Source organism: Neomonachus schauinslandi, chromosome 4 (genome assembly GCF_002201575.2).
Source record: "Neomonachus schauinslandi chromosome 4, ASM220157v2, whole genome shotgun sequence".
NCBI classification, from domain to species: Eukaryota; Metazoa; Chordata; class Mammalia; order Carnivora; family Phocidae; genus Neomonachus; species Neomonachus schauinslandi.
In genome coordinates, this window is record NC_058406.1 from 17,211,199 (window position 1) to 17,222,480 (window position 11,282).

The 11,282-nt window shown below is 62.0% G+C and overlaps 2 protein-coding genes across 3 annotated transcripts; one reads left to right on the forward strand and one right to left on the reverse strand.

Moving 5' to 3' along the window:
* Positions 1–1,036: 1,036 nt before the first annotated feature.
* Positions 1,037–5,683, forward strand: LYPLA2 (lysophospholipase 2). Of its 2 annotated transcripts, none has more exons than XM_021683546.1 (10): positions 1,037–1,325; positions 2,808–2,910; positions 3,201–3,232; positions 3,360–3,425; positions 3,895–3,942; positions 4,041–4,111; positions 4,254–4,327; positions 4,404–4,505; positions 4,591–4,782; positions 4,870–5,683. In XM_021683546.1, the coding sequence occupies exons 2-10, from the start codon at positions 2,833–2,835 to the stop codon at positions 4,918–4,920; spliced, it is 714 nt and encodes a 237-aa protein (XP_021539221.1). In that variant the 5' UTR covers positions 1,037–1,325; positions 2,808–2,832; the 3' UTR covers positions 4,921–5,683. The 2 variants fall into 2 exon arrangements, with proteins under 2 accessions (XP_021539221.1, XP_021539223.1); XM_021683548.1 differs by having other exon boundaries at positions 4,609–4,782.
* Positions 5,684–5,730: 47 nt separating this feature from the next.
* On the reverse strand, positions 5,731–10,371 carry GALE (UDP-galactose-4-epimerase). The gene is made up of 11 exons (XM_021684121.2): positions 10,289–10,371; positions 8,551–8,676; positions 8,325–8,440; positions 7,913–8,026; positions 7,463–7,639; positions 7,089–7,202; positions 6,947–7,013; positions 6,766–6,851; positions 6,587–6,664; positions 6,249–6,363; positions 5,731–6,105 (listed from the first exon to the last, which is right to left on the reverse strand). Exons 2-11 carry the CDS (start codon positions 8,669–8,671, stop codon positions 6,047–6,049), a joined length of 1,047 nt encoding a protein of 348 aa, XP_021539796.1. The 5' UTR covers positions 8,672–8,676; positions 10,289–10,371; the 3' UTR covers positions 5,731–6,046.
* Positions 10,372–11,282: the final 911 nt, after the last annotated feature.

Sequence of the window (11,282 nt, forward strand, 5' to 3'; positions counted from 1 at the left end):
AGGCAGGCCCTGGGACTGGGCTTCTGAATTTGAAGCTTCACTCTGAAGAATTTGTTCAAGAACTTGAAGAAGTGCCCCAGGGTCCCAGGTGATTGGGGGTGCAGGAGGAATTGTTTACTCTTCTATAAGCAGACCTAGCAGGGCTCCTGGGGCAGTGGCTGGCAATTATGTGGTCTGGGCACACTCATCCCTTTCTGACATCCAGTCTGGTTCTTTGGCTTGTTGCAGTCCTCAGGACTCCAAAGATTCTCTGTTCAGATCCTGGTATTTTAGGCTCTATCTTTGTGACCTGTTGAGCACTTAAGACAAACTGCCTCTCAGCCTGGAAAAGTGCTTGGAGTTCCCAAGTTTACTGATTTCTTTCAGTTCAAAGAAAACTACTGTAGGTAGCAGCATCACTCATTTCCTGTTTGTAGATGCCCACATAGTCCTTCAACTCAGTTCGCTTCCCCTTCCAGCCTTTCTGTGGACCCAGAACCCATTTCCACTTTATCAGTGCAGCAAGGAGGAAAATGGGGACAAAACGAAGGTCTTTTTGTTCTTAACAAACTGGAGCTCATTGATGGTATTCTGTTCACTGTCCACATGGCATTGCTTGTTGAGGGCAGAGCTAAGACAACACTGCCTGTCCAGCTGTCCTGCTGTGACCTGTGTTGTTTTCCCGGGGTACTTTTTAGTCATTAAATCCTCACACTGTAATTTTACAGTGTATAAAGCATATCCACACGACCTCATTTGAGCCTAACAGCAAAGCTGTGAAGTAGGCAGGGTGGTATTTATCACCGTGTTACATAGCTCAGGAAGCAGGTGCAGAGAGGCAGCATTACAGTGTCATCTTGAGATTGCTGTTTCCTTCCCCTCCCTGAGCGTCCGTTTCCTCATCTTTAGAATAAGAGTGGAGGACTGGGTGGTCTCTAAGGATGTCTTCGGTGTATGAGGCCATCCAGCCAGTGTATGATCCATACGAAACTATGCTAGTGTGAGGGGTGCCTCTCCTTCCGGATAGCTTTCCTTTAGGAGGCGCATGGGTGGTGGTAGCAGGCGGGAATTACCGACGCGCTGTCTAGATTCTGCAGGTGACTCCGTGGCTTCATTACGGGGAGTGGCCCCACCGTATCCAACATGGCAGCTCCTATCTGGCGGATCGCCGACGCCCACTTCCGGGTTCCGTACCGCTGGCCAGGCTACTTCCGGCAGCGCGATGGCTGGGTTCCCGGGACTCGAACGGAAGTTCCGGCGGGGGCGGCCGAGGGGGAAGAGTGTGTGTCTGTGCAGGAGAAAGAGGAGAATCGCCCGAGAGGTCTCGAAACCCCCAGGGAGTAGAGGTACCCTCGTCCGGGGCCAGCCGGCGGAGGGAGGGTACGGGCGGGGGCGGGGGGAGGAGAGACCGGACCTCCGCGGGGGTCCCGGCGAGTGGGGAGGGGACCGCAGTTGTGAGGGATGGGGGTGGGGAGTTAGGTGCGAAGAGGCGCTGGCCGGTCTTGGGGACTTTGGGGGTAGAGTGGGGCAAGAAGGCGTCCGGCTGTGATTGGAGGGACTTAGGGTCGGAAGTGGAAGATCCCATTGTGGGGCTGGGGCTCCCCGGGGTCAAAAGTAGAACAACGCCCCTTTGTGGGCGGGAGAGAGGGTCCTGGCTCAGGGTAGAAAATGTCACAGTAGGGAGGGGGCGACCCTTGGTCAGGACAGACGTTCCTAGTGTGGAGAGTGGGAGACCCTGGGTTAGGGTGGAAGTAGTTACTCTGAGGAGCTTCCTTCCCTTGTCGGGGGGGCGGGGGGAGGCATCACTTTGAGAGGGGGACCCTGGGGTGAGAGGTGGAAGTCTCCCAGCCAGGAAGGAAGGGAATCCCAGCTTAGGGCGGAAGATGCATCCCCGTGTGGGAAGAGGGACCCCGAGGTCAGAGGCGAGGGATCCCACGTGGAGTGGTGCACTCAGGGTCAGAGATGGAAGGTTGAAGCGGGTGGGGAGGGTGCTGGGGGGCGGGCACCACTCTGAAGGGTAGGCGCTTAGGGGCAGGTAGCTTCTGGGGACTTGGGAGGATGCAAAGGATGGGGAGGAGCCAACCAGCCTCACATTCTTTTGTGTGTTTGGGAGTCCCAGAGCATGGTCAAACTGGGGGACCTGGTTGGATTCGGTGGGCACTAGCGGCAGCAGGGAGCACCATTCAGTGGGGCGTGGGGCACCAGTTACAGGGTGGGTAGTGGGCCGCAGTCTGTGTGCCTTCTGGGGACATGGGCAGCCCCTGGGGGCTCTGGGAATGGCTGAGCCAGAAACTGCTTGTGAAGGCTTGGTGGGGTCTGGATGTCGGGGGGGGGGGGGTGGGAGAAAATGTGCATGTGGGGGGATTGGGGGTAGGGGCTAAAAGCATATCTTTCTGGCATTTTTCTCCCCTTCATTTCCCAGTAGGGCTGGGAGTTGGGGAGGAGGGAACCTGGGGCTCTATTAGAGGCATGATGATTGGAGAGCAGGGAGGAGGCAGTTAGTGGGGGGACGACAGCAGGGGATGCCCTGGCTCCCCTCCCCCACAGCCCCTAAGCCCTCTCTCTGCCCTTCTGGGTCTCCAGCAAGCTCAGGCCGGAACCAGGGACACTAGGGTGGCTTCCTCTGCTTTTCAGCCCTGGAATGGAGGCAAACTTCCTCCCTGCTCTGGCCCGAGACTTCTTGCCTGCCTTTTCTTGGTGCCCAGGACAGAACCAGGGTGTTATGGGGCGCTGACATTCTGAGTGGGCCCTCGGTTTGAGACTCTTCTGTGTCAGGAGTCTCTCCCCTGCCTGGTCTTGCTCGTGACCACTCCCCCGAATTTGCACAGGCCCCAGCCGTGGAGCCTGCAGTGTATGTGTGGTAACACCATGTCTGTGCCCCTGCTCACCGATGCTGCCACTGTGTCTGGAGCTGAGCGGGAAACGGCCGCGGTAAGGGTCCTCCCCTGCCCTCGGCAGCCCCCGGCCCAGCCCCTGGCCCAGCTGGGGAAACTGGCTGGAAGGGGTGTGGGGGAAAATGGAGGTGGCACAGTTGAGAAGGGAGCAACCTGAAGCCAGGCGGCAACGGGTTAATAGCCTGTTTGGCTGCTGCAACGGTTCCCCCCCACCCAGGTCCTTGGGGGCGCAGGGGGATGGCCCAAAGTTGGAGGACTGAGGAGGAATGAGAGCAGGGTGGTGGTGACTGCCCTCTTCCCACGTCCCCATGTCTGACCCTTTTTCAGGTTATTTTTTTACATGGACTTGGAGACACAGGGTGAGTGAGTTGGAGAGGGAGGAGGTACTTCCTTGGGAAGGTGGGGAAGGGCCCGGGGGCAGGATTAGGGGGCTTGCGCCCTCTCCCCCTCCCCACATGGGTGCCGGTTTTCCCTTCCTTCCTATAGGCACAGCTGGGCTGACGCCCTCTCCACCATCCGGCTCCCTCACGTCAAGTACATCTGTCCCCATGCGTGAGTGTCACCCCAGCAAGGGAGGGGCTGAGGTTGGGGATCCGCTGGGGGGTGGTCCTGTGGTCTTGGGCCTGTTCTCTCCTGTCAGCTGCATCCTGCGGCCTGAGCCCAGGGCAGTTGGAGGTGCCATTTTCAGCCTTCACTCCGGTGGAGCTCGCAGCCCCAGCCCCCAGCCCTAGGCCCTCCTAGACCAGGGATCCCCTAGAACCAGGAGATCCTGTGCCCCTTCCCCCAAGTACTCACCCACTAAGCTGGAACCCCGTCACACCGAGTGTCGGGCTCTGCTTCTCTGCTGGTGCCCCAACCACAGCCTCCAGCCCCACGTGGCATGTTGCCTGGCAACACCTTAAACACAGGCCTTGCCTGCTGGGAGGGGCCCCCCAGGGGCTACTCTGCCCCCTCCTGGCTCTCTGCTGTGGCTTCCTCATCCCTTCTGCGCATGATGACCCTTCTCGCTGCCCCTCCCTAGACCCCGGATCCCTGTGACACTCAACATGAAGATGGTGATGCCCTCCTGGTGAGTTGGGGGGGGGGGCGTGGGGGAAGGATGGGAGCTGAGAGAGCTGCAGGGGGCTGGCCAGAGTCTTCCAGGAGCCAACACCTCTCCTCCCCCAGGTTTGACCTGATGGGGCTGAGTCCAGATGCCCCAGAGGACGAGGCTGGCATCAAGAAGGCAGCAGAGAACAGTAAGGCCCCAGCCCCTCCTCAGCATCTGCCTTCCTCCCCCTCCATCCCCCGCCGCCAACGAAAGCGTTGGGCAGTACCTGGCTCCCTTCCCTGGGCCCCCCAGCGGCTTTTCCCCTACCCAGTCATGTCCCCTCCCCCCAGTCAAGGCCTTGATTGAGCACGAGATGAAGAATGGGATCCCTGCCAATCGAATCGTCCTGGGAGGCTTTTCACAGGTGAGGGGAGAGAGAGGGGGTGGGGGGTGGTAGGTGAGCTGTGCCCTCATGACCGCTCATTCTCTCCTCCCTCTAGGGTGGGGCTCTGTCCCTCTACACGGCCCTTACCTGTCCCCACCCTCTGGCTGGCATTGTGGCATTGAGCTGTTGGCTGCCTCTGCACCGGGCCTTCCCCCAGGTGAGTGTCTCCACGACCCCACTCCTGCCGTTTGAGTCTCCTTGTGGCTTGGGGCTTGTGCCGAAGCATCGGCTTTGCCCTGGAGGTCTTTTCTGGCCCACAGGCAGCCAATGGCAGTGCCAAGGACCTGGCCATCCTTCAGTGCCATGGGGAGCTGGACCCCATGGTTCCAGTACGGTTTGGGGCCCTGACGGCTGAGAAGCTCCGGTCCGTTGTCACACCCGCCAGGGTCCAGTTCAAGACTTACCCAGGTGTCATGCACAGCTCCTGTCCTCAGGTCAGTGATGAGGGGCCCCATCCTACTCCCAGCCCTCTCCCTCCTCCCTCCAACTTGGAGCCTCTCACAATCCCTCCTCACCCCCAGGAGATGGCAGCTGTGAAGGAGTTCCTTGAGAAGCTGCTGCCTCCTGTCTGACCGGAGGCAACGGCCCCCAGCGCAGTCCCCCAGCTCTTGGGGGTCCAGCACGTGCGGCACCATCTTGGATCTGAGCCGGTCGAGCCCCTGTCCCCACCATCCCTGACCTGTCCCTCTTCCCATAGGCCTCTGGGGCAGGCAGGCCGAGGCCTGGCTGTTTGCAGCAGAGGGCAGGCCGCCCACTTCCCCCGTGGCCCTGGAGGCGGCCCCCCTGGCAGCAGTATTGGACGGGCTGTAGGCAGCGGGAGAAGGGCCCAGCCGCTGACCCACTCACTCAGGACCTCACTCACTAGCCCCGCTTTGGGCCCCCTCCTGTGACCTCAGGGTTTGGCCCCACCTACCACTCCACCCCCAAGTGATTCTGCCCAGATAATCGTGGGTCTCTCCTCCTTCCCTCCAGCTGCTTCTCAATCATGAATGTGTCCGTGGCCCTGGGCCCCCGTGCTGCTGTGGGCTACCTGCCCCTGGGCAGGGGTGTTGGTGAGGGGGCAGAGTCCTTCGAAGGGGGCCTTCCCTTAGCCTCCCCAACGTGGGGGCTGGGCCCTGCCTCCCTCTTACCCTGCTCCCCCGCAGGCCTGGAGCCTGTAGGGCTGGACTGAGGCTCAAGGTCTCCCCCAGCTGTCCCACCCCCACGTTGTCCCCACTCTAGGGCCAGGGGAGAGGTGGGGGAGGAGTTGTGTCTTGTCTTCTGTCTCCATGTGGTTTTGGGTGTTTTTCTTGTTGTGTCCTGGATTCCGATAAAATTAAATTGCTTCAACTCTCAGGCTGGATGATTCTATCCAAGGGGTAGAGTGATCGCGTGCAAGAATCTGCCCCAGTGTTAGAAAACTTTTATTTTAAATACTTCGTAAAGCGCTTCAGAGCAGTATAAATTAGTGCCTGTCTCGGGACCCTTGCTCCCCCCTTCACTTCTGGTGGTCCTGATGGCTTCCTGGACGCTGTTGCAGAGAAGAGTTAGGGATACCCCCAACTCCTGGTCAGGGGAGCCCTTGGCTTCATGCCTGGTGGGCTGAGAAGGCCCAGCTTGGGTTTGAGGTAGGGGAGGCTGAGGCCCCTGGGTTCCCCCCAGAGGCTGGAGAGAGCAGCCAGTTTCTCTTTCCTTTTCTGGCGTGTGGTAGGGAGGGTCTCAGGCCTGCACACCGAAGCCCGAAGGATTCTGCTTCTGCCAGCGCCACAGATCTTCACCTGCGATGGGGGGAGGGGTGGAGCGAGGGTCCACATCGGAATGCGGGACCGCCACCATCTCGGCAGCCCCGGGTGGGCGTGCCCGGACCCCGTCCCAGGGATCAAGCCAGCACCCAGGGTCAGGGGTGGGGGCGGAAACTCACACATCCTGTCCAGCCCTAAGGCCGCTGTCCAGCCCAGCTCCTTGAGGGCCAGGCTGGGGTTGGCGTAACAGGCAGCCACGTCGCCTTCCCGCCGTGCCACCACCTTGTACGGGATCTGCGAGAGACGAAGCAGCCGTAGCTTAGCTGAGCCGGCCCTGGCCTCGCCCACCCAGCTGCCCACCGGGCTCAGAAACGCAGCTGCAGGCAGCCAGCACTAAGGCGGGCGGAGCAGCTGGGCAGGGCCGGGATGCCCGTCAGGGAGGCTGGTGGGAGGGGCCCAGGCCGCCTCGGAAGTCGGGGCAGGGGGTCGACGCGGGGCTGGGGTGCAGCCGGCCTACCTTCTGCCCAGAAGCCTTCTCCATGGCCCGGACCATCTGTAGCACCGAGTAACCTGTGCCCGTGCCCAGGTTGTAGATCTGCCCACGAGAGGAGAGCAGGTGGTGGGGCGGGTTGGACTACCCACCCCCTCTGGAGCCCCGTCTCCCTCGCCAGCCTCGCTTCTCCTTTCTCTCCCTACCCGACAGCCACACTGCTCCTTCAGCTTCCTCAAGGCTGCGATGTGGCCCTTGGCCAGATCCACGACGTGGATATAATCCCGGACACCTGCGGAGGTGGTTGGGTGTGGGGGGTGTTCAGGACCGTGCCTGTGGGACCTCACTCTCCCCCTGGCTCCTGGATCCTCCTGGTCCTGGGCTCACCTGTGCCATCCTCCGTGTCGTAGTCGTTGCCGAAGACATTGAGTACCTCCCGTCGCCCGATCGCCACCTGGGGTGGAGGTCAGGTCAGCTCTTCCCAGGCCCTTGGCACCAGCTGTACCCTGACCTTCCCCTTCTCCCTTACCTGGGAGACGTAGGGCATGAGGTTGTTGGGGATGCCCTGGGGATCCTCGCCGATGCAGCCCGAGGCGTGGGCGCCTATGGGGTTGAAGTACCGCAGCAGCACCGCGTTCCAGGCCTGCGGGACACGGGTCAGGGGAGTGGGGTGAGGGTGCAGGGTGTGCCCGGGCGGAATCCAGAGCTCTTTACCCGCACCCCCGCCCCCCATCCACGCCTGATCGCTCTATCGCTGGAAAGTCCTCCCACCCAGTGCTGTGACGTGGGGCAAGTCACTGCCGCTTCCAGAGTCCTCGCTTCCTCCTGGGTGGGTGGTGCTCGGGATCCCACCCTCAGGTTCATGGGAGGCCTTGAGGGCTGCGTCAAGGGGGGGGCCCTCACCTTGTCTGCCTGGCACAGGTCCCGGATCATTTCCTCGATGAAGAACTTGGACTTGCCGTAGGGGTTGGTACAGCCACCTGTGGGGTGGGCCTCATCCAGGGGCAGGTATTGTGGGTTCCCGTACACGGTGGCTGAGCTGCTGAACACCAGGTTCTTCACCCCGTGCGCCCTCATGATCTGGCCACGGAGGGGAGGCGTCAGTGGCCTCTGCCTCCCACGTATTCCCACCCCCTTCCTCCTTCACAGGTGAGAGGGGCTGAGGTTTGGGCACTCCTGTTTACAGATGGGGAGACTGAGGCAGAGAGGTGGGGAGACGTAGAGGGACGTGTGTCTAAAATGGTACGGCTTGGGCCCCGCCTGACTCTCCCCTCCAGGCCCTCATCCACTGTGACTGGCACGGCCCGCCTGGCTGGGGTCTCCTGGTGTCTGGGACCTTGCCGCTCAGCTCACCTCCAGCAGCTGGATGCTTCCGGTCAGGTTAACTCTGTAATAATCCAGAGGCTTCTGCACGGACTCTCCCACCGCCTTGAGGCCCGCAAAGTGGATGACTGCCGTAAAGCTGTGCTGCAGGGGCGAAGCCAGGGTCAGAGGTCGCTGTACAGGCCGGGCCCTCGGCGGTGCCCCCGGCCTGCCTGCCCAGCACCTACCTTCTTTTTTTTTTTTTTTTTAAAGATTTTATTTATTTATTTGACAGAGACAAGCGAGAGAGGGAACACAAGCAGGGGGAGTGGGGGAGGGAGAAGTAGGCTTCCCGCTGAGCAGGGAGCCCGATGTGGGGCTCGATCCCAGAACCCTGGGACCATGACCTGAGCCGAAGGCAGACCCTTAACGACTGAGCCACCCAGGCGCCCCTAGCACCTACCTTCTTAAAGAGACGCTGTAGGGCTACCTGGTCCAAGATGTCCATCTCCTCAAACTCCATAGAGCGGCCTGTCAGCTCCTGAACCCGCTGCAGGCTCTCGGGCATGGAGCCCCTTCCTGGTTGAGCACAGGGAGCCCATCAAAAGAGGACGTGGGTCCTGGGCTCCCACGGGACGAGACAGACACACACACACACACACACACAGGCACACACCCCCCGGGCTCACCACGGACGGCATTGTGGAAGTTGTCCACGACCACGGGCAGATAGCCGGCCTCCAGCAGCTCCAGCACCGTGTGACTGCCGATGTAGCCAGCCCCGCCGGTCACCAGCACCTTCTCTGCCATTGTACCTGGCCCAGAACACAGGGCGTCAGAGGGGGCTGAGAGTGGCCGCTCAGGGCCTCCGGCTCACGTCAGAGGCAGTAGTGTGTCCTAGTGAACAGGGTGGCCCTGGAATCAGACCCGCTGCACGTCTGGAGACCACCTCTTTGTGGCCATAGGCCTTGGAGATCACTTCTCCTCTCCTGGCCTCACTTTCCATCTATTAAGTTGGAGCTTGTAATTGTACAAACGTCATGTGGTAGTGTGAGGGTTAAACGAGGGGACTTGAAAGGCCCTGCCACACCGCACGGGTGGGGAGACTGATGTGCAGGCACCACAATCTCTAGTCCCAATTTACCTGGGACTGAAGAGGAAACCTAAAGCCTCCCAGGGGTCTGGGGACTAAGCAGTCCTGGCCAGAAGGAAACATGGCAGCAGCCCCGGGACTCCCAAGAGCCCAGGAAGAGGTTCTGTCTGCTCAAATTCAGGCCTTTCCAATCCCTCTGCTATCACTGGGTGTAAACTGGCCAGTGATTAACACCTCCTGCTCTGGGTAGCTCCCGTCAGCTGGGAGGAAGCAGGAAATACACCAAATGGCCCCAGGGTGGGGTGCTTTGCCAGGCAGGCTGAGCCCAGCTCTGGAGCTGCAGCACCAAGGTCCCGGAGTGGGCCCCACCCCACCCCGGGTCAATCCGGCTGGCCCAGCCTCTACCAATGCATGCCAGGGCCAGCTGGGTCGCCGCCCAACTTCAGGCGGCACGGAGCCGGGCGGTGTAGACGTGGCCCTGGTCCCGACTCCACTGCCAGGTGTGCACCTCCGCCCTGAACAAACCCTGCCGGTAGAGTGGGGGACGGGGGAGGAGGCTCCAGACACTCAGGTCTTTCATTCGGTGCGGCCTGGCCCGCAGCCGCCTTCCTCCTGGCTGCCTCAATCCCCTCTCCCGGCTTACCACTCCCACCCACTTGGCTGAGCGCTTGCTGCGTGCCAGGCTCTGTACCGGGCACTTCTGCATCATTTTCCTGGATTCCCCCAACATCCCGATGAGCCAAGTGTTATGGCTGGCACTTTACCGAGAACGATACTAAGGTCAGAGAGATTAAGTAATTTGCCTGAGGACACACAGCTGTGACAGCCCGGCTAGAATCCGGATCTCCAGGCTCACAGCCCGCTAACCTCGCGCCAAGCAGTTCACCCTTCCCCCTCACCACCGCCTCCAGCTGGACTTCGCTCCGGACCCCGAGGCCACCCCCACCCTCACCCCGCCGTGCGGAAGCCCGAAAAGTGGTCGCGGATGGGCCCCAGGAGGCAGGAAGGCTGGTGAAGCCAGCCTCGCCCCGGACCGACGGGGTGACCTCGGTCGGCTGTCGCCGCCTCGGTCTTCCCAGTCTGCAAAATGGAGGGAAGGAGGCGGTGAGCGGCGGGCTGAGATTTGGGCCGTGGCTCCGAAGGGGCCGAACTCGGAGTCTCCGGGTCGGGAATGAATGAACCCGGGCCGCCCCAGCCAAGGCGGCGGGAGCTGAGAGCTGCAGGAGCCCGTCCTAGCGGGACTCTGCCCGGACCCCTGAAGCCCTCCCTCGCTCTCCGCAGACCACGCAGCCCCTCGCGAGCCCGCCAGGCCCCCACCCATTCGCCTCGCGAACCTGCTCCAGACCGCGCTCCCCGCGCTGCCTCCAGCGGCGCCGCCTCCCGCGCCCCGCGTCCGGGTCACTTTAAGAGCCGACGTCCCACCTGGTCCCGCCCCCTCCACGCCCCCAAGGAAACGTGTCGCCGGGGAGCGCGCTACGGGGCGCCGGGAGGACCAAAGGCGCTGTAGCATCAAGGCGCCTGCGCGGCGTGGCGGGGGCGGGGGCTGGAGCTGGGGCTGGGAGCCGGGAGGCGAGCGCCGCGCCCGGGAGCTGTACCCCGGCGGGAGCCGCAGGCCGAGGGCGGGGCGGACGAGCCCGGCGCCGCGCTCCCCGCGGCCTCTCCAGCCTTTCGGTACCCGCCGAGCCCCGCAGGAAATCAGCGACGGCGAGCAGCAGAGGCAGTCCGGGGGCGGCGCTGACCGAAGGAAGCTGGTTCTGGGAGGTCTGGTTTGCAACCCCCCCGCCCCCGAGAGCCGGGGAAGCTGAGGCCCAGGGAGAGATCGCGCGGCTGACTGCGCTCAGCCCCCACGCGAACCGCCGGGGGTGGTCGGTCGGTCCGGACTCCGCCTACCAGAGTCGGCTAGAAAATGCTGTGGTGCTCCTGTTTAAAGGGAAGGTGGGGCAGAGTCATGGCATCCTGAGTGATGAGCCAAAGTGCGTGCCCAGCCCGGAGTGCCGTGGGCCCGGAGTCCAGCAGGGACGACTGACGGGCGGACTCCCTGCCCACAGAGCCAGGAGCCGCAGCAACCGGGCTGTCCTGGCCAGGTCTGAGCCGGCCCAAAGCCACTGGTTTGCAGTCATTAAGAATTCGGGAATCAGGGGGCGCCTGGGTGGCTCAGTCCTTAAACGTCTGCCTTCGGTTCAGGTCATGATCCCAGGGTCCTGGGATCCAGTCCCACGTCAGGCTCCCTGCTCATTGGGGACCTGCTTCTCCCTCTCCTGCTCCCCCTGCTTGTATTCCCTCTCTCGCTGTGTCTCTGTCAAATAAATAAATAAGATCTTTAAAAAA